The sequence below is a fragment of the Planococcus citri genome, chromosome 4 (genome assembly GCF_950023065.1).
Source record: "Planococcus citri chromosome 4, ihPlaCitr1.1, whole genome shotgun sequence".
Classification (NCBI taxonomy): domain Eukaryota; kingdom Metazoa; phylum Arthropoda; class Insecta; order Hemiptera; family Pseudococcidae; genus Planococcus; species Planococcus citri.
This window is the reverse complement of record NC_088680.1, coordinates 30,924,366-30,944,445: the sequence shown is the minus strand read 5'-3', so window position 1 is coordinate 30,944,445 and position 20,080 is coordinate 30,924,366. Positions and strand designations below refer to the sequence as shown.

General features: G+C 33.9%; 2 protein-coding genes and 1 long non-coding RNA gene across 3 annotated transcripts in view; 1 reads left to right on the top strand and 2 right to left on the bottom strand.

The window, feature by feature from the left end:
- LOC135845811 (hemicentin-1-like) overlaps window positions 1–20,080 on the bottom strand; it is a 972,708-nt gene that overhangs the window by 269,725 nt on the left and 682,903 nt on the right. The gene's annotated exons all lie outside the window — the stretch shown is intronic.
- Window positions 982–3,705, bottom strand: LOC135844443 (uncharacterized). The gene is made up of 2 exons (XM_065362658.1): window positions 3,548–3,705; window positions 982–2,982 (listed from the first exon to the last, which is right to left on the bottom strand). Exon 2 carries the CDS (start codon window positions 2,950–2,952, stop codon window positions 1,024–1,026), a length of 1,929 nt encoding a protein of 642 aa, XP_065218730.1. The 5' UTR covers window positions 2,953–2,982; window positions 3,548–3,705; the 3' UTR covers window positions 982–1,023.
- Window positions 7,169–9,114, top strand: LOC135843910 (uncharacterized). The gene is made up of 2 exons (XR_010558413.1): window positions 7,169–7,483; window positions 7,912–9,114. It is a non-coding gene; the product is annotated as an uncharacterized LOC135843910 (long non-coding RNA).

The following is a 20,080-nucleotide window of genomic DNA, read 5'->3' as shown; positions in this document are numbered from 1 at the left end:
CAAAAAAATAGAGAACCTACTAAAATGATTTTTTAGGTGTTTACAAGCATTTCCTTATTACAAATAAAACTTCTGCAGTCTAGTGAATGCTTATTGGTAAAAAATTATAAATTTCATAAATTTCCATGAAAAATAGAAATTTGAAAATTTGAAAGTTTCGGAAAAATTTCCAGAAAACTCAACTTTTCTATAATCTTTACCTAGAAAGCTAAAATTTAGTAGGTAAGTTAATTTTTGACTCTTCAAATTGACTGAAAATGGTTTCAAACTGTTTTGAGCAGTTCCGAAGCCTCCAGCAGATTTTTGAAAGCTGAAATCTCTACAACATTTGGAACCATTGTATCTGCTTTTTCGAACCGAGCATTCGTTTGGAGCGCTACTGTCGCCACTAAATTAGCCCAGGATGAAAACGTGATTCCGGACAATTTTAGCGTTGGTAGGTAAATGGAAACTTTTCATTTTTTGGTGTGAAAAAGTACCTAACTAAAATATGCTGATTTTGGTTTTTTAAATATTTTTTGAGACGTAAAGTGGCCATAATAGGCACCTTTTTAAAAAAAACTCGATAAATTTTCTTTTTTTTAATTTCGAAAATTGGAAACTTTCGATTTTTCTCTCGTAAAGTGTTCCTTTATGGTCACTTCTTTACCCAAAAAATATTAAAAAAGTAAAACCTACATATTATTTGATTACTTTTTCACACAAAAAAAAATCAAAAAGTTGTCATTTACCAATCGAGTTTAATTTGTATTTTTCGAGCAGTTTTCTTGCACTAGGTTAATTTGGACAGTTTTTATGGTATTTTTGAAAGTATGGAATTTCTAAAATAAGTATGTCTCTCTAGTCGACTCGGCAAATTAGCATTTCTGGAGAAGAAGGAGGAATGCATTTTACTTACATTTTGAAAAATTGGAACACCCAAAATTCAACTCGAATCGTTTTTCGGACGAAGAATGTATCACAAAACACACAAATACGTAATAGGCAGGTACATACTCGTATATTCACTTTTTAAAAACCTGATCATTCCACATTCACAATTCTAGAAACCTGGCTATAAACCTCTCGATTAGGTACATTTCTAATAATAATATAATAAGGTCCATGATTATGCTCATGCACAGCTGCAAAACCACTGGAAATCAATACCGAGGCAACTATGTCCGCGTGTACTGAAGAATATCTAATTTGACCCATCGCTAATTTCTGCAATTCGGCATAATTCTGCGACGTCATGCCATTAAAATACTTAGGAAAGATACCCGCCGGACATGTTTCATTCTTGACGTAATCATTAGCCAGATTACAAGTACGTTGACGTAATTTTGGTTTTTGAATAAGTTTCTGGACGAAATCGGACAGCAACGAATTAGGCCAGTAGTTTTGAATTTGTAACGTGCTAATGAATCTTGTCGTCGAGTGGGGAGAGTACATTTGAACATTCAGATGACTACGAGTTCGATACCCACCATACCATTGGGTAGCATTTTTAATGGTATGTTTATCGATACCTCTGAGACGAGCCATTTCGAGGAATTCATTTTCAAAAATACCGTAATAAGGGAACAGATCCTCAACGTCGAATACATACGCTCTGTAGTAATTAAGAGAACCCAAAACTGTTTTCGGATCGTAGGCTCTTATGGCTCCAGTTAAAATGGCTTTCTCCAAGTGTTCATTTTCTTCGAACGTATGCGATATAAACGAATCCCAAATAGTGGCGAAATTACTACTAGAATTAGTGAAATTCGATGGTCTATCCGTAAAGTAGGTTTTGTAGACGAAATATTCGTAGTCGTCGAAAAGTATGGCCACTTTTTTTTTATACACTTTATGTAATATTTCGCTCAAATGGTGTATACCTCTAACTACATGAGATTCGTTTAACACCATCGTCTTCTCCAGATCGTAAAATGCTCGAAATTCTTCGATGTCTTCTTGTACGAGGGGTTTTCCTTGATCATTAGCATTGCCAAGTTCGGTATAGAGTCGCGTGAGTAGACATTTGTGACGTTTGTAGGTTTGATGTATCATCATTCTCAACGATTCGAGGATATTTTCCATCGTAAGGTTCACTCCTGACATGAATATGACCGGGTGATCTCCTAGATGTTCATCGAAACCTGATATCAAAGGTAATCTGTCCAGTTCTTGGATGGTTCCATTTTTCAAGACTACTTTGCCTTCGTTAAAGTAAAGGTGACTGGCTGATTGGCTTTTTGGTGTCTCGAATCCGTCTGCATCTAATGACAACTCGCAATAGAATTTGAACATGGAAAGGCTTATGGTTTTACCCCATTTTGGTGGAGCTGTGATAATCACGTTGCGATCCTGTAGTCCTTCCCATAATTTTCTGATAAGTAGTGATTTGTCTACCCACAGGGATGAGTCTTGGATGAAGGATTGGAAGTCTCCATCGTCGGGTGTGGCGATTTGTACGGATTTATCGTCGTGGTTTGAGAGGTCGATTCCTTTTTTGGTTAGAATTTTTGTCAGGTGCCAGTTGTCGTTTGAGCTGGTGGGGGAACAGGGAGAAGAGGAGGAAGTGGAAGTGGAGGAGGTGGTCGAAGAAAACGAACTATTTGATGCATTGGTGTAGGTGGTGGAAGTAATAATTATTGTGCTAGTGATAGTGCTATTAGTGGTAATGATAGGGGTTGAGTTTTTGGTAATGGGAATACTTGTAGTGGGGACAGTGGCAGTAGTAAGGAGGCTGGTAGTGGTTCCAACAACATGAGAGGTGTTGGCTATTTGTTGGGAAGAAATCGAGGTTGTATTTTCAGAGCTTTGTGATGCAGTTGAGTTAATTCCATTGCTAAGAATAGAGGCGACAATCGAATTGGTTGTTGGTTGGGCATCACTTGACAAAATGGTCTGATTAATTTCAGTATGAGAATCAGCTAAGACGAAGGCAATTTCACAAATTACCAAAACTATCAGACGCGTGTTCATTGTATTGATGATAGATGTGCAGCAATGAACCTGTGAAGAGAGAAACTTGTGATCAGTAATACTTTTCAACCGATGCGAGAGAATGTGCTGGAATTCGACGAATCATTAAAGAAAAATACAGATCAAATTGATTAGGATTTAAGAGAAACTCAGTGTAAGTAATTTTATTTTTTTCGAGAATTCAAAGTTATTCAGGAAGATTATAGGCAACCCTAAGCAATATTATGGAATCTGATAATTATGATATCATGATTTCATCAATCAGATCTGGGCAGATCTGATCAAGGCTGACCAGACACAATTCAATAGGGTCAGATCTCATCAAGCCGAACTGAATTCATGGAAAAGAGAGTTCAAGACAGACGCTAAATATTAATATAATAATATGTCTGGAGAATTCATTTTCAGGTCCTTGTGGAAAATAATTGGATGGAACCAAATTTGATCAGATCCTATATTGTATAACTTTACATCTAGCAGTGAAGAAAAATTCTCCATGCATAAATTAAAATTTAGCGCCTGTCTTGAGTCTCTTTCTCATCCTCGAATACTCGAATACAATATTATACGACCAATTATTCCAAGTTCAACGTACTTGATTACATTATTTCAAGTTTTAAAAAATTTCACCACGATGAGTTTAGAACAAAATAGTCATGAATCAAACATTTTGAGAAAAAAACCAGCACCATGTATTCAAAAACTTTACAATTATATTAAATAGATGAGAATAGATAATCTTTTCTAAATTGAAACCGAGTAGGTACATTTTAAAACGAAATAATTGATTTAAGTATAAATTGGTGTGATAGCTCAAATCAGTAAATATCAGATTTGATAATATTTTACTTCCTTTTCGAAATAATTATTTCGATTACTGAAATGATGAATTATGTAATCAAACGGTGAAAAATAGTTATAGGTACTTAACGCTTCCGGTTCTATGTATAATTATTGGGTTTGAAATTAGATATAATTAAAAATGTTTGTTGATGAGGCGGCAATTATTTGATATTCTCACTTCATGATTGTAAGATATTTTAGGGTCTGTCATTACTTTAATTAGGTACAAGTAAATCTATGGTAGGATGGGATGTTTTTCAATTTTTTAAAATAATTTTATGAAGCTTGACAAAAAAAGTACTCAAATTTTTAACTGATAATATTTTCTCTGAAGAGGCCATATATATATTCGGTTATTCGCACTCAAAAGGTGAGAAATTTTATATGCTTCAAAAGTTTGCTTCACTTCATTTTTTTTTGTAGCATCTTTGGTTTGAAAAGAAAAAACTCTCTCCTTATTTTCAAGCTTTATATTGCAAAGATCTTTTCAAAAAGTACAATTTTTCATCATCAGGCAAGAGCGGCTGGCCTTAACCGCCTAGCGGTTATTAATGTAGCTCATCCCCTTTTATAAAATATTATTCGATCTATTCTTAGAGAGAAGCTTTGTTACTTGCTTGGTTTAAAGTTCATCTCTGTGTCTCCTTATACTGAAAGTATGGTAACGTGGGAGATTCTCCGCTCATGAATCTAAAGGCATCGACCGAAAGACCATGAGCCAAGCTCTTCACTTGGCATCGGAATAGCTAAGTCAAAATGTAGATGTGTTGACCCTTTTGGCTCAATAAAGTATAAGCGCACAGGCATTAGCCAGTCCTTCTTTTATTGTTTTATTCACTTTTAGTGTGGTAATTTGTGTTTTATATAACATGATGATTAATTCTGCTTAATCATCATGGTGCCTTTTGGATGCAATTTGATCATCGCAGCCATCAAAAGCATTTCTCATAATTACATCGGACCTCTCATATTACATACACTGAAAGAAATAAACAGTAATAGTTACATTGAAACGATGCACTCAGTGCATTAAAACGCGGTAATTTTGGTATAGGAATGAAACGCATTAATCAGTTTATATTTAGAGAAGTAACTATTACACAGAAGTGCGGTAACCATTCCATCGCTTTTATTCAACAATATTTAAAAAGTGGGGATATAGGTACTATCAATTTCACGTTTCTCCGCACATCTAAATAATTCTCACTGCAACAAATTTTTCTAGACCTAATTTCCCTAAGAAAATTTTCCTGCCTAACTGGGATTCGAACCTGCGACTTTTCGTTCCTAAATACCTACACTTCACGACATGGCCGTGAGTAGAATATTCAATTCAGGCCCTCAAAGTATTTATAGGTTTTTCACTGTTTGAAAAAAATGTTTTCATTGCAGTATGGCGATATACTCATACCTATCAATGTACCTGGTTTAAGTGAGTACATCAGAAAGGATAGGGAAAGTGTACAGTGTCTTTGGTAAGTATTGAGAAATAGTTATTTGGGCTCTCCAAGTCCACTCAATTAATTATAGTTTTACCTTAATTAATGGAGTTAGCTGAATTAGGTTAAATACATCGTAGATCCCTATCTACTTAAATCGAAATAATTGTAATTCCATCTCAATTATTGGTGTCATTTAGACTGATTAATTACTAAGTAGTCACTTAGTAGTTGATTGATCTAAATTAGTATTATTTATCCAGGTCTTAAGTGGCAGGTAATCGCTTGACCATTTAATACAAAATAATCAGGTAATTATTATGTATCTTATGTACCTTCTTCAATGTAACTAATTAATAATAAAGACATTTTAGAAGTCACTCAAATGTGTTTTAGTTATTCGTCGACCGTATATAATGGACGAATAATTCAACGGTGAAAAAATGACAAAATGTAAAGCCTAGATTTTGGATGCAGAATCCTGGAAACCTTCTGCTCATGCGCCAAACATGACGTTTACGCTGCTGGTGGAGAGAGAGACGGTTTACTGGTTGAACATGGGTTGAACCAGAGACCCGTCTCTCTCCACCAACGCCGTAAGCATCATGTTTGGCGCATGTGCAGAACGTTTCCAGGATTCTGCATCCAAAATGTGGCCGTCATTTCCTGTGATTTGAATTATTCGTCCATTATATACGGTCGACGGTTTTATTATAGTTGGGATACAACTGTGGTTATAGTAGGATGGTTTTATCAACTTTTTACCCCCTTTTGAGCTATCCAGGTAACTGGTAAGAGGTAATTATTCCCCTCTTAAGGAATAATTATAGCCCATCTCCAGCAGGAATGATAAAGTTCTTTCCCACTTATAATGATAATTCCTACCCCCACTATATCAAATTGATTGTATTGTGATGAATAATTTCAAAACTTTTCAAAATACAAATACCTAAGTAGGTATTTTCATTACAAGAAATCAATTTTCATAAAAACAAAATCACTTCGCAACAAAACTGAAGTTGAAAAAAATAGACTGAACCGTAACATAGCCTAATTCGATTATGATAGGTCTGGTTGCACCAAATATCAAGTAGGTAATTTTTTTTACGATTTTTACGACATTTCTTTTATCTCGCTCTGGTACATATTAGTTGGTTCATATCAATTGTTTCGATTTTATACACGCGTGATGAAGAGCCTTTCTGCAGCGTCGTTTAGCCGCTTATTTAAAATAAGATTCAAAGCAGTTTTACAGAAAAAGAGAGAGCAAAATGCTCAAAGGAACAAGGACACGAGTGTTAAATAAATACCGCGTCCCATGCATGATGCTGCTGCTTTACTCTTCACGCTGTTGAATACGTCTTAAAACGAGCGCGAGAGTGTTCAAATTTAACAGCGAATTTTGTCGCCCGGGCCCGTTTTAATATTTACTGAAAAAGTAAACGAGAGCGAAGTTTTAGCCATACTATACTACATAGTACATACACATAAGGTTTATTTGTGAGCACAGAGTCGACATACGAGACGTCGTTTTGCGCCGTTCTCATCTTTGCTTCGTTCTGAAAGTTACCATATTTTCAAAGAGTTAATTTCAATCTAGATTTATTTATACGACCCAAGTACCTACCTATGTGTAATGGAGTGTATATATACCTATATATTTTATATGACACAGAAAGAACTACACAAAAGATGAGTTCTTGTTCCTAACTACTCGTAGTTGAATCTAACGTAAAGGTTCAGAATGAGATGACGATTTTTATCTAATTTGTACTGATTAAGATTTTTCAATTTGTAAATGAGGGATTTCAGCAATTTTTCATGAAAAAAATAAAATTTACAAGAAATGATAAAATAATCTAAATTCAAGTTTGACGCAAGAAGATAAAACACGATAAAAACAGATCTTATGACGCCATAAATTAAATACGAGAATTGTAATAGAGGCGTTAAGAGGATGTTTAAATACGTAAGTAGTAGGCATTGGGTATTTTCCATATGGCAATTCCATGAATCAACGATAAAAACAATATCAACAATACACCTACGATGTATTATCTCGTAGAATATACGATATCGAAAGCAATGAAATTTTCACATTTTGCCATTTGATTTCGTTGTAGTGTTACATGGTATAATTTAATAACTAATGCGATTGTTCAAAAACTGAAATCAAAATTAAGTTTACAATAAGTATAGTTTTGTTGCATTGATCCACAGAAATCCGATGCACCATTCATAACACGCAGGTAATATCTACTAAGTATACATAATATAGTTAATTAACATTTTTTTCTTCTTTTTTTTTTTTGACATGGATACGAGTATGTTTTTTGAGCAATAAGTCTTTCCAAAATTAACGTCATGCTGACTTTGGAAAACTTGGAAAAAAATTCAGTTGACTTTCTGATATCATGTCTGACTTTTTTAAAACTTAGTAAAATCTCGTTGATTTTCTGACATTACGTCAGACTTTGGAGGAAGAATAAGTCAATGAATTACTGAAAAATTTGCGTGACAATCAAACTTTCAAAAATGGCATTTTTTAAATTTGGAGCTCACAACATCGAGTCAAATTAAGCAAAAAACATAGGTGCCTATCCATAAGACTTTTTTTTTTTAATATTTCGCTAACTGAAGTTACCTAGTAAGACGTGTGCATTTAATTTATTTTCAGGCTTTATAACAACTCACACACGGTTCCCATTTTATTCACTAGCTGCTATCAACCGCGAACATCAAATCAAAAATATCATGGCGCTGGCGGATCTGTTCTCTGTACTCACATTCATAGAAAAAATCGCATTTATACCGTCAATTATCTGCCTAATGATTCATTTTTATAAATTTTTTCGAAGTGGTAAAATATCATCGCAAACTTTAGCCACTAAAAATCTCACTTTCTACTGTTTTCTTCTCTTCCCATACCTTCTTTTAGTATTCCGGATACAGTTCTTTCTATCGTCAGAGTCAGTTATACTCTATCATCGTTTTGATGCATTAGTTTATTACACATTTGTAGCACACCTATACATGCGCCATTCATTATCGTTTTTCAAACTAATTATGGCTCTAGATATACTCTTATGTTTTCGTAATATTTCCCTTCATTTGCAACGCCCACCCCCAGGTAATCAAAACAATAAATTTTATGCATATTGCCTTTTAGGAACATGCATTCCTGCGGTTTACTTATACCTGACCCATAATGTGTATACCATTCCATTCAGTAAGGAAGAATTATTGACCTTTATCCGTATCGCTCGTTTAATTCCTACTGTCGGTGCATTTTGGCACATACGATCTACCAGCATCGATAAATCTGAGTTATGGGTAAAGTTCTCTTTGTATATACGTCTTCTCATAATGCTCGGTGGTTTAGCTGCTCTTCTCAGTGTTTCTCAAGTGTATCTAAAAATTAGTCTGTATTTCAGTGATGACTCATTAGACAAAAACTTATCAAGCTTATTAGTTAGTGAAAATATAGAAATGCAACATTTTTTCTCAGGTATACTAGACACCTGCACTATTCTAGAAGGTATCATTATAGGAATATTCTTTACATTTAAGAAAGATACATTTAGATCTAGTCATACTGCTGATCAGGAACACACACAGGTATCATTTAAGGTAGGGCACAGTGTGGCAAGTGTTGAGGAGCAGGCTTAAAACAATTTCAATACCTACCTATAATACGCTACTCCATGCATAATTTTTGTACTGAGAATTGAGAGGAGGTCGCGTGCCTCTGGATGCGTTACTAGTTCTCATTTTATATTTTAATTATATCAATTAGTTTAAATGTACCAAAATAGTAGAATTTACCTGCATGCGTAAATATTTGTACATCATGAATTAAAATTTAAAATCGAATTTACTACTTGACTTGATTTTCATTTTCTTTTGTTCTCGCAAAGAATCGAGGCCAAAAAGAAAAAAATTCTAGTATGAGTGAATTCTGGCCTCGTTATGACTTTTAGGGACATAAAACTTGAACGTCCGTTCAAGGTGAACATCAGCGATTGGTTTTGACCCCAAGAGATCTTTTTTCGGGAGGTGGGACTTGATATGTCAAATTTATCTTGAAGTAATGAAAATTAAAATTACCTAACTACTTAAACTTGCGCTTGGGATACAAAGGATCTGTGAAGAACTGGGAGGAGAAAAGGTAAATTCCAGGAAAAAAGCTAAAGATTTTCTATTGGGGGGAGGGGAGAGGGTGCAACCAAAAATTTGCCGAGTGATATGAGCAAAAAAAATAAATGACCGAATAAAACGAAAGATGAGAAAACAATTCTGCTAGTTGACATTATAAATAGGCAGGTCTTTTAACGTGACTTATGAAAAAAATTTGTTTTCCTTGTTCAATTTTTAGAAGCCTCAAATATGGATTTTTCTGTGTAAAAGGAAACAAACTACCCCGAGTGTATAACGAGAGCGAAAGCTTTTAAAAATTCGTATTTTTATTTGTGAAATTTAATTGAAAACACCATGTTTTTTATGTAAAAAGTTTGATTTTTTTAGTTTAAAAATTTTAGAATTTTGAATTATGATTTTTGAGAAATTCCAAAAGTTCAGAGAGCTTTTTTTAATGCAAGGAATTTGATTTTTTTGGTTTCAAACTTATAAAATTTGAATGATGGGTTTCCATTTTTGAAAAGGAAAAGCAAACAGGCCCGAACAAAGAGAGGGCAAAAGCTTTCGGAAATTCGAGTATCGAGAAAAAAAAGTTTATTTTTTACCTATGTGAATTAATTTTTTTATTTTAAAATTTTTTGAGTGTGAATGATAGATTTTTAGAAAGTTTGATTCTGATAAAAAGAAGCCAACAGGCTGAGGTGAAGTGAGAGCCGAAGTTTTCAAAAACTTATAATTCAAGAAGTAAATTATTCAGTATTTTTTTTTTTTTTTTTTTACAAGAAGTCAATTTCTGCACATTTGGCATTTTTGAAAGTCAAGTACTTACCTAAAGTACCCAGAGCAGACATTTTCCAAGAGCAGAAATACCGAAATCAAAAAAACCACACACATATTTAGTCCTAAGGAAGCGAGGGAAGAAGCTTCAAAAATGTGTAATTCAAGTTTCAAAAAAGTCAACAAAATAGCTTCTTTATCAAGTCTAAAAATTTTCAATATTTACTGATTTTTTAAAAAAATTTTACCATTGTGGGTTTCACCTTCCCTCCTCACCCATGCCCCTTCATCCTTCAATTTTATCCCTCGTATAAATGCCCAACAATTTTTTAAATGATTACTTAGTTGTACTATGTATAATTTTTGTAATTCTCATCATCGCATGTTAAAATTTAAAATGTCAACGACGTCAGAATTTCTTCTTACATGATTTTTTTTTCACATTTTAGCATTGATTTTTTCTTGATGAGGGAGAGGGCAGCTTCGAGCTCCTAACAAGCCTTCTCCGTCCAAAATGCATCGTAATGAAGCAAGGACACAGTATCATAATAGTTAATTCATTATTTTGAAGTAAGAGAAGTCTTATTTTGAATGAATAATACATAATACTGAGAAAGGCAAAAAAAGTTACATCATGCATTCCTATGTTGATTCTGATAATATACGGGGCTTAGGAGCACAAGTTAAAATCAATCTTTCGAGCAGAAATTTTTATGTGAAGATAGTGATACGATGATGAAAAATAAACTGTATTTCAAAAATATGTTCGGACTCTAAGTACACAACTTTGTAACAAATAATAATAATGAGTCATCCATCATAGTACAATCTACATAGATGAGCGACAATCACATAATACCTACCTATATTCACAGAACAGCGAATAAAACCAAGAAAACTGTTCGTTTATCAAAATGAACAAAGAGAAAAGTTGGTTGAATAGGCAGGTAAATTTGAATATTAGGCATGTAAACAACAACGCTTAAAATGCATTAAAACATTTTTCTTCCCTTTTCAAAAAAAAAAAAAAAAAAAAACAGAAAACAGAAAACGAAAACTAAAATCCATGTGACCGGAACCTAATGGTGTAAAAGTACATAATAAGTAAGTAAATTAAGTTATTTATTAATATAAATATAATTTGTCACAAATCATCTGCAGGCACTTACGTACCTACTTCTCATCTCGAGGAAGTATGACATAAGCCTTCTCGCACACAAGCTGTTCATTTTTTTCGCATAAAATACAAAGAGGCGTTCAGTCTGTAGTCTGTACTTCGTGACAATTCAACGTACCGATTTGTAGTAACTATTCACCACGATGATACAGTAGCCTATAATACACACGTATAAAATCGTATTGATAATAAAATCTGTACGATCTGAATATCTGCCTCTATAGCGTAACAGAACCGAGACACTAATCACAATACTAAATATAATAAGCAACGCGAACGCAATGATGAAAAATTTCGCCAAAAATGATTGATTCGTCAATACTCCAAAAATAAGAAGACACGCGCTTACTATACCGCATACTAGTAAAATCTCGTATAACAATTGGATAGTATCACTGCTGTGATATGAGGAGTATCCGTGAACAGTGAGTACAACAATCAGGCAAACAATACCGCAAACAAGCGCGCCGGTTTTCAGAGGTAATAATCCAAAGCAGCAGGAATCAACTCGAGGTAGATCTATATTATCCATAATATCTTGGATTAATACATACGAATATTCGAGAACTGAAAGTGGTTGAAAAAATGATAAGACGAGAAAAAAGTAACAGAAAAATTATAAAATTACGATATTGATTGTTTAGTAAACATTCGTTTGGCTTTTGCAACCAACAATATATGGTTTATTACACGAACAAAAGACTGGCTAACCAATCGACCTTTTATTGATTAATCGAATGCAGCGTTAGGTAGGTTAGTAAGCATTTTTTAATTTTTAAAAATTTTTTTTTTAATGTTGTACTTTTTTCTCTGAATTGATGGACATTCGCTAATTACAAGTAGGATAATAAAGAATTATTAGAATAAAATTTCATAATTTTCGATCGATTTGTACCTAGTCTCAAAAAGAAATTTTATTTAACAACTCTTCACTTCGATTGAGCTGCGATTTGACTCATTAAAAAAGCATCAACCAGACCTAAAAACATATTTTGAGCTATACCAATGTTGATTTTTCGATTTTGGGGGCGAATTTTTAAAAATGACGAATACAGTCTATTGTTATATTAATTTTCTATAAAAAGAGTATCATTGGATAAAGAGTTGAAAATCTGGAACCGGTTCGTAAACTTTTCAAATTTGAGATTTTTCAGCTCCTGTTTCCTCGGATTTGCAACTCACTTGCTCAAAATTTGATTCACTGTCAGAATGACTAAAAGACAGAATTGAATTTTCAGCTGCCAAAGTTAATTACGACGTTTTCTTGAACAAGTTGAAATAACTGGAGAAAATTCAACTTATGCCGGAGGGTCCAAATCAGGCTGAAAATTTCGGCACTATTTTTAAAAAATAAATTAATACAACAATAGGCTAACCTATGTATTTTTAACAACAGCCATTTTTCGGTTAAAGACTGATGAAATTGTGAAATACTTACTGAATCCAGACAGAAAAGTCAGTATGGTAAGATTTTTTTCCGTATATTTAATGCTTCGGCACCGATTTACCTAATAGGTCACTGAGGCATCGCATGTATTCTGAATTTAAGAAGAGAAGACATTTTTCTGCAGGTTGATTCATAAGAAGATGATTTTACATCACTCAAGATGTACTCGTAAAAACTGATCGACGTTAGATCGAGGGTGCTCCTCAATTAGAGCATTTGATTTGCTCCGAACCGCTGAACTTGTTGAATTTTTCAAGAGAATAATAATTCACCACTTTAGGATTTCCTCCAGTCTAAAGTGGTAAGTGTAGAGCCTCTTCGAAAAAAAAAATGGCTAAAATTTTTCAATTTCCGCGATGCAACTCTTCTCAATATGGCACTCCCCACACAACAGTGAAAATAACATCTCCGTCGTTCAAGCAATGTTCGCCTTTCAAAAGCTCCGAAAATTGAAAATAAAATAAGTAGATAGAAAAACAATCAGTAAACATGCTTCAAAAATTCTCAATTTTTTGGTCACAAATACCTATATATTTCAAATAACCTTTTATTCAAGAAAAAACTTCGTCCGATCCTTCGAGTAATGTTGAGCATTGTTTGTGCAAATTTTTTGAAAATGAAGTACCTCAAAGAAAAGTCAGTGAACAATGTGAAAATGTTTAGTTTCTGGATTAGAAATTAGAATCATTCCAAATAACCTCCTTTTTTAAGAAATAACTTTCCTAACTCTTCGAGTAACTTTGATCTCTCTTTATCGAAATGGTAGAAAAGAAAAACTAAGTATGTACGAGAAAATTTAGTCAACATTTTTTTTTTCAATTTTCACATTTCTGCGTCAAAATTGTTAAAATTATTTTTCACTTCATTCCTTTGATATGTCTCTATTGCGGCGGGAGGGGGGGCGCTCGGTAAGGAGAAATCAAAATCATTTGAGGTCAGGTGAAGAATTGTTCTCAAACAGTGAGTTATTTAGAGGATTTTCCGCTTTTAGATTTTTTTTTCAATTTTGAGTCTCACAAGGGAACCTCTTGAGGTGTCACACTCCAATTTGAACGGGACCGCGATTTTTGGAAAGAGCGTAGTCTAAAACCCCCAAAACCAAATTTTCAGCTGCCCAAATTCATTTTTCGATTTTTGGCGAATTTTTGAAAATTCAAAATTGACTGTTTTTGGCAATTTATGCTTTTATTTTTTAAAGTACGTACTTTGATCAGTAAAAATGGTCAAAATAAGTCCCAAAACTAATATCAATTACCCAAATGAAGTTGGGCAGCTAAAAATCGAGTTGTATATTACACTCGATCTGTTTAACGAGTTTATCCACATTTGAGCCGATTTTGAGAGTGACACCTCAGAAGTGGCGTTTTCACCAACTTTTTTCAAAATTGAAAAATCCAAAAAATCAAAAGATACCCGTTTGTGAGGAAATTTTTGAAATTTGCGCGAATCGCTGTATTTTGTTCGTAATTACACCCCCCAAATCAAAATTTTACAATTTCCAGCCATTCTGAAGCCTCCAGCGCGATTTTCAATTTCTCCAGAATTTTGAATTTGCTCCAGAAGGCGTGAATATGAAGTTGGGCAGCTAAAAATCGAGTTGTATACTACACTCGACCTGTTCAACGAGTTTATCCACATTTGAGCCGATTTTGAGGGTTACACCTCAAGAGTGGTTTTTTGAGGTGTCACTCTCGCTCCAAAACGGCTGGAAATGGTAGAATTTAAGCTCCGGGCGTTAGTTCTTGACGAAATACAGCGATTCGCAGAAATTTCAAAAATTTCCTCACAAAAGGTTATCTTTCAATTTTTGGATGTTTTAATTTTGAAAAAAGCTGGTCAAAAAACCACTCTTGAGGTGTCACCCCCAAAATCGGCTCAAATGTAGATAAACTCGTTAAATTGGTCGAGTGTAATACACAACTCAATTTTTAGCTGCCCAACTGCATATTCACGCCTTCTGGAACAAATTCAAAATTCTGGAGAAATTGAAAAATCGCGCTGGAGGCTCCAGAATTACTTGAAATTGTGAAATTTGGATTTGGGTGATTAATATTAGTTTTGGGACTTATTTTGACCATTTTTATTGATCAAGTACGTACTTTTTTAAAAAAAGCATAAATCGCCAAAAACAGTCAATTTTGAATTTTCAAAAATTCGCCAAAAATCGAAAAATGAACTTGGGGCAGCTGAAAATTTGGTTTTAGGGTTTTTAGACTATGCTCTTTCCAAAAATCGCGGTCCCGTTCAAATCGGACTGTGACACCTCAAGAGGTTCCCTCGTCAGAATAACTCGGGGGGAGAAGGAGGCGAGCTTAAAATAAAATTGGAGTAAATTATAAGATGCCTCTACTTAAACGTTAAAATATTACACAATTTACCAAAACAATTCAAGAACATTTTCTTTTTCTCAATTTACTGCTTATAAAAGTAGATCGCTTTCATCAACTAAGAATGACTTCAAAGAAGAAAAAAATTCCAACCATAAAATAATCTTTTTTTCCTACGTTAAAATCCTTCATTGCGCAAGAAATGAAGAAAAATGGCCCAGTTTCGCGTAAATAGGTAAAGTACGTATTACTGCATCGTTGTAATATTTGCATAGGCCTGTATACTCGCGAATGGCATAAAACGTTAAAAGTTTGTTGACAAGAGGAAAGCTCGGGTTGTTAAAAGTTTTTAGTAAAATTGAATAAAATTGTGGAACGTCGTTGTCGCCGCTCTGAGCCGTTCTCTTTGTAACTTGGCTGACAAGGGAGAAAGAGTGACGAAATAAAATGTGAAAGCGGAAAAGAAAAACACAGATGAAAAGTTAATATTAATCGCAGCCTAGCAAATAAGTATTTACATTTCATTAGCGCCTGTGTCCGAGAGTAAATCTGTTTTTGTTTGACGGATTTTTCTTATTACGATTATTGCCACCATTATTATTATTACACGTTGAGAGAGAAAAAAAGAGTGGGACATCGTATCCCAACTCAAGAAGTTTTTATCCATTTTAATTGATCCTAGCTTACGTAAATTTTTCAAAATGAAGAAAAAACTCATTAAAAATTCGCCATTTGTTTCTCCTCATCATAAGAATTATCTTCGATTTATTCAATAAATTTGATATTGGTCATTTCGTGGAATTTTATCGCTGTGAAAAATCCATCGTCATATTATTATAAACATCGCGAGGACACAATATGTGCGAAAACTTGGCTGCTCTACCTTTACCGTTGGTATTTTCTTTATATAGGTAGGTACTCTTCAAAGATATATGGTCTATTTAGCAAAAAGCGTGTGTTTGGTTTTTCGTATTTTATATTTTGGCTCACACAGATGCTGTGTATAAGATTGTGCAGCCGCACCAAAAACAGAAAGAAAGAGCAGAAGTGCAGAGGAGGTGGTTACCATGAAGGATAAAATATATAGTACGAGAAAACGCGAGTAGGTACCTATTCATTTATCTTTCAACAACACTTTAACAATGTGTAGGTACATAATGTATATCGAAAATAGGAGCGAGCTTTTGTGCCGATTGCGAGTCTTCTATTTTCTTTTCAGTTGTAGCAGTATCCCTTTTCTCCCCCTTTCTCTATTGTCGCTGCTCAGCTTCCGCGTGTTGGTTGGTGCCCATCTGTAGCTGGAATTCGACCTTTTACGAGGATTCTTTTGTAAAGGTGTGTATTGTTTGAAGTTGGAGCAGGTACACACTTTGGAATCAGGGGGTTCTCGGGATACCCAAGTGTGAAATGGTTGCCGAACATGTGAAATTAAGGTGCATATCCCAAAATTCGCAAGTGTGGATTCTTGAAAGGAGCATAATTTTTGAATTTTGAAGATAACTTTGAAAAAGGAACAGAAATAGTTTTTTTTTCAGTTATATTGCAACATCAAAATTTTTAAGAGTTATGATTGATTGAAAATTTCGAAGAGCTCCAGAGCGTTCAATTTTGCACACAGGTGAAACAAATAAAACTCAAAGTAGTAGGTACTTTAAATTTTCTTTTTAAAAAATCAAGTTTAAATGCGGCTCAAAATTGAAAACACCAAACCACGTTAAAAATTTCAACCAATCGAAGCTCTCAGAATTATCGAAATAGACTGAAATTGAAAGAAACCTTTTTTGAGCTTCTATTGAAGTTCTGTAAAATGATGCATTTGCATATATTTGACACCAAATTTAATACTTGAAATGCACTTGATAGTGAAAAATCAATACCAAGTACCCAAAAACTTTGCCCTTCTAGACAAAAAATTGACACTTAAGTGTTTTAGGGCACATATATTGCCATGGAAATTATTCAAGGTCTGTTACTGAACAGCCATTCAAACCGGGTTTTCCATGATATTAAGTCTATAAAAACTTTGAAAAAAAATTGTAAGTAAGTTTTTTAATTCAATGGACTACTCAGCTCATCGAAAGAATCACAACCACGTGTAAATGTGAAGCAATCGACTCAACTGCGACCAAACAGTCCGTACAATTTTTTCGTACAGAACTTTCTTACTCTTACATTTTTACAAATTCCTCCCACGGATAGTTTTTCCTTCTTTTTTAGCAATCGACATCCTAAAAACGTCGCAGCGGTTGAACGTCGTTTATCAGCCTTCGTTTAATAACGTATAAAAAGTAGCCGGTTAGAAATATATAATTGAAAAATTACCTTCGCAATGTCGTTGGCCATTTTGCCAAACCCTAACAACTCGGCTCGATTTATTCGCGCCGAGACATCGCAATTGGAAAATACGACGACGTTGGCAATTTTACGATAAAATGCTCACTACTGCTGGATAAAAAGAAAGATATCAACCGATTGCGGTTATGTGTGGCTTTTTTTATTCTCTTCTCTCTCTGCTTTCGTTATTTCTGGGCTCGAACAGTTTTTGCATTTGAATGAATGGATATTTCACAATAATATTCTCTTCAAGTAAATGAGATCACTAATCGCGATTTTCACCAGAAGCAGTGAAACATAGGCCTACAGAATTAGGTGCTGGAAAACCATCAGTTATTCACTGATTGCAAGAGGATGTCTGCTTTGCTTATGCTAGTATTTTTTCGTCAAAGTAAGATTTTTTCAATCATTAGGAAAAATGCTCACATTATAGATAGGAAAAAATTGTAGGATTTTTAATTTCCTCGAAATTGCAATATCGAGGCATTTCGAGTTATGTATAGTCTAACCATGAATTTGGGCGCAGTCAGTCACCCGAAAGAAGGGGTCACGGGTCCTCAAATTGCACGTATTCTGCCAAGAAGAAAAAGTTGAAAAAATTTCCAAATATCTGACATTCTCACAAGTTTGAAGAAACTTTATTAGAAATCCCCAAAAATGAAAATTTTAAATTTAAATTGCGATTTACCCTTTTTTGGAGAGGTTGCAGGGAGGGAAGTAACAATCTAAGAATTTTATCGCGTAGGTTTCTAACCATAAGAAACAACACTTTCATAAGTTAAATTCAAAATCCAACGTGCCATTCCACTCAAGTAATAGTAATTTACCCAAATATAATTCCGAAAAATTGTGCAAAATAATTTCAAGCTCTATTTCATAAAATTTGCAGATTTCAAAGTGAAAAAAAATTGTATTTTTCAACTCAATTTTTGAGAAGAAAGTGAAAATCAGGGTAATTTAACTCACTGAAAATAAATACCACAACAAAATGAAATTATGACTGAACGAGACCATACTATGCTCTTTTGATGATTGAAAAATTAATTTTTGAATGTTGAGTAAGTAAGCTAAAAAAATTATAAATGGAAAACATTTGAGCTGATAGTAAGGCCTTGTACTTGGATGCCAAATTTCATAACATTTGACCAAAAAATGTCCAAGATTGAATCAAAAGTGAAAAAATATCGCATTTTTTAGGCCACTCCTCCTTTTTGGAGGGAAGTAGGATTGTGATGATAGACATCGAGATAATGTTTTACTACCACGAACAGGATAATACAGGTTTAGGTCTACATGACCTGTACCTGTATCATATACCGATATAAAAAATAAATATCGTTAGTAATTCTTTTTCGTTTTTCGTTTTTTTTTTTTTTTAATAGAGAAATTTTTATTTTTTTTGTTTTATTCATTAAAAAAAAAAAACTTCCAACAAGTGGGTCACTTTTGGAGGATCCTATTTCGTGGCTCCAAACTGTCCCGTCTACTACTGATACACTCAAAGAAAGGGGAAAATTTCGAGGGGCAAAAAAGATTATGAACTAGACAAAACTACGAATAAATCGAAAGGGCATACAAAAATACATCATCAGTCAAAATTTGAGAAGCTCAAACACATTTTTATATTTTTGACAAATTTCAAAAAATCAAAGAGTCAAACATTTGAAAAAAACAAACATTTACCAAATTGACAAAGAAAACTGAAATTTTGTATGTACCTTATTTTTGATTCCTCAAATCGACTGGAAATAGCTTCGAGCCGCTTTTAGCAGTTCTGAAGCCGCCAGTAGATTTCTGAAAGTTGAAATTTTTAAAAAATTTCACCGACTGGAGTTGGAAAGCAAAAATTTTCTGTGTATTCTAATTTCAACTTGCTGAGTCAATTTGGAGCGATTTCAAGCTATTCTGGAATCTCTAGCAGTATTTTTAAAATCCTAAGATGAAATCAATGATGGCTGGAGGTAGTGGAGGTTTCAGAACGACTTGAAACTACCCGCAATCGACTCAACGTATAAAATTAAAGCATAAAACAAATTTTTACGCCCATTTCTGACTTCGTTAGGTAAAATTTGGTGGAAATTTCAATTTTCAAAAGTCTTCTGAAAAGGCTCTAGAACTACTCAGAAGGTTTCAAAAAAGTTTCCAACCAATTTGAGGGGGGAGTCGAATATGGGGCACACACAAATTTTAGCTGTCTAGATCAAATCAGTGAAATTTTAAATTTTCCTCCATTTTTGACCCTTTGATTTTTTTAAATTCATCAAAAATCGAAAAATTGTATTTTAGCAGCACCTCAAATTCTGGGCGGGGATGTATTTTTTCAAGCTCTTTTTATCAAGTTTTTACCGGTTCTAAAATTTTTCAGAAGTTTGAAAACCTACCTCCCTTGTTAGAAGAACACCTAAATACTCACCTGAATATATGTGTAAAGTACACAAAACCTCGGCAGGTTTTTAAGCAACGCTTTCATCATTACAAAACGTAAGTACTTCAAATTCACACTTGACGAAAAGATCGACATTCGACAATTGAAAATATTATTATTCAACAAGGAAAAAGGAAACTCAGACACGGAGATAAAATTTCATAACGTAGAGTTCCTCTTCAGCCTCCTTCTCTGCAAGACCATCGAAATAAACAATTGAAT

Bases quoted from the DNA above. Each gene is read 5' to 3' on its own strand.
- LOC135844443 (XM_065362658.1), bottom strand. From the start codon at position 2,952: ATGAACACGCGTCTGATAGTTTTGGTAATTTGTGAAATTGCCTTCGTC.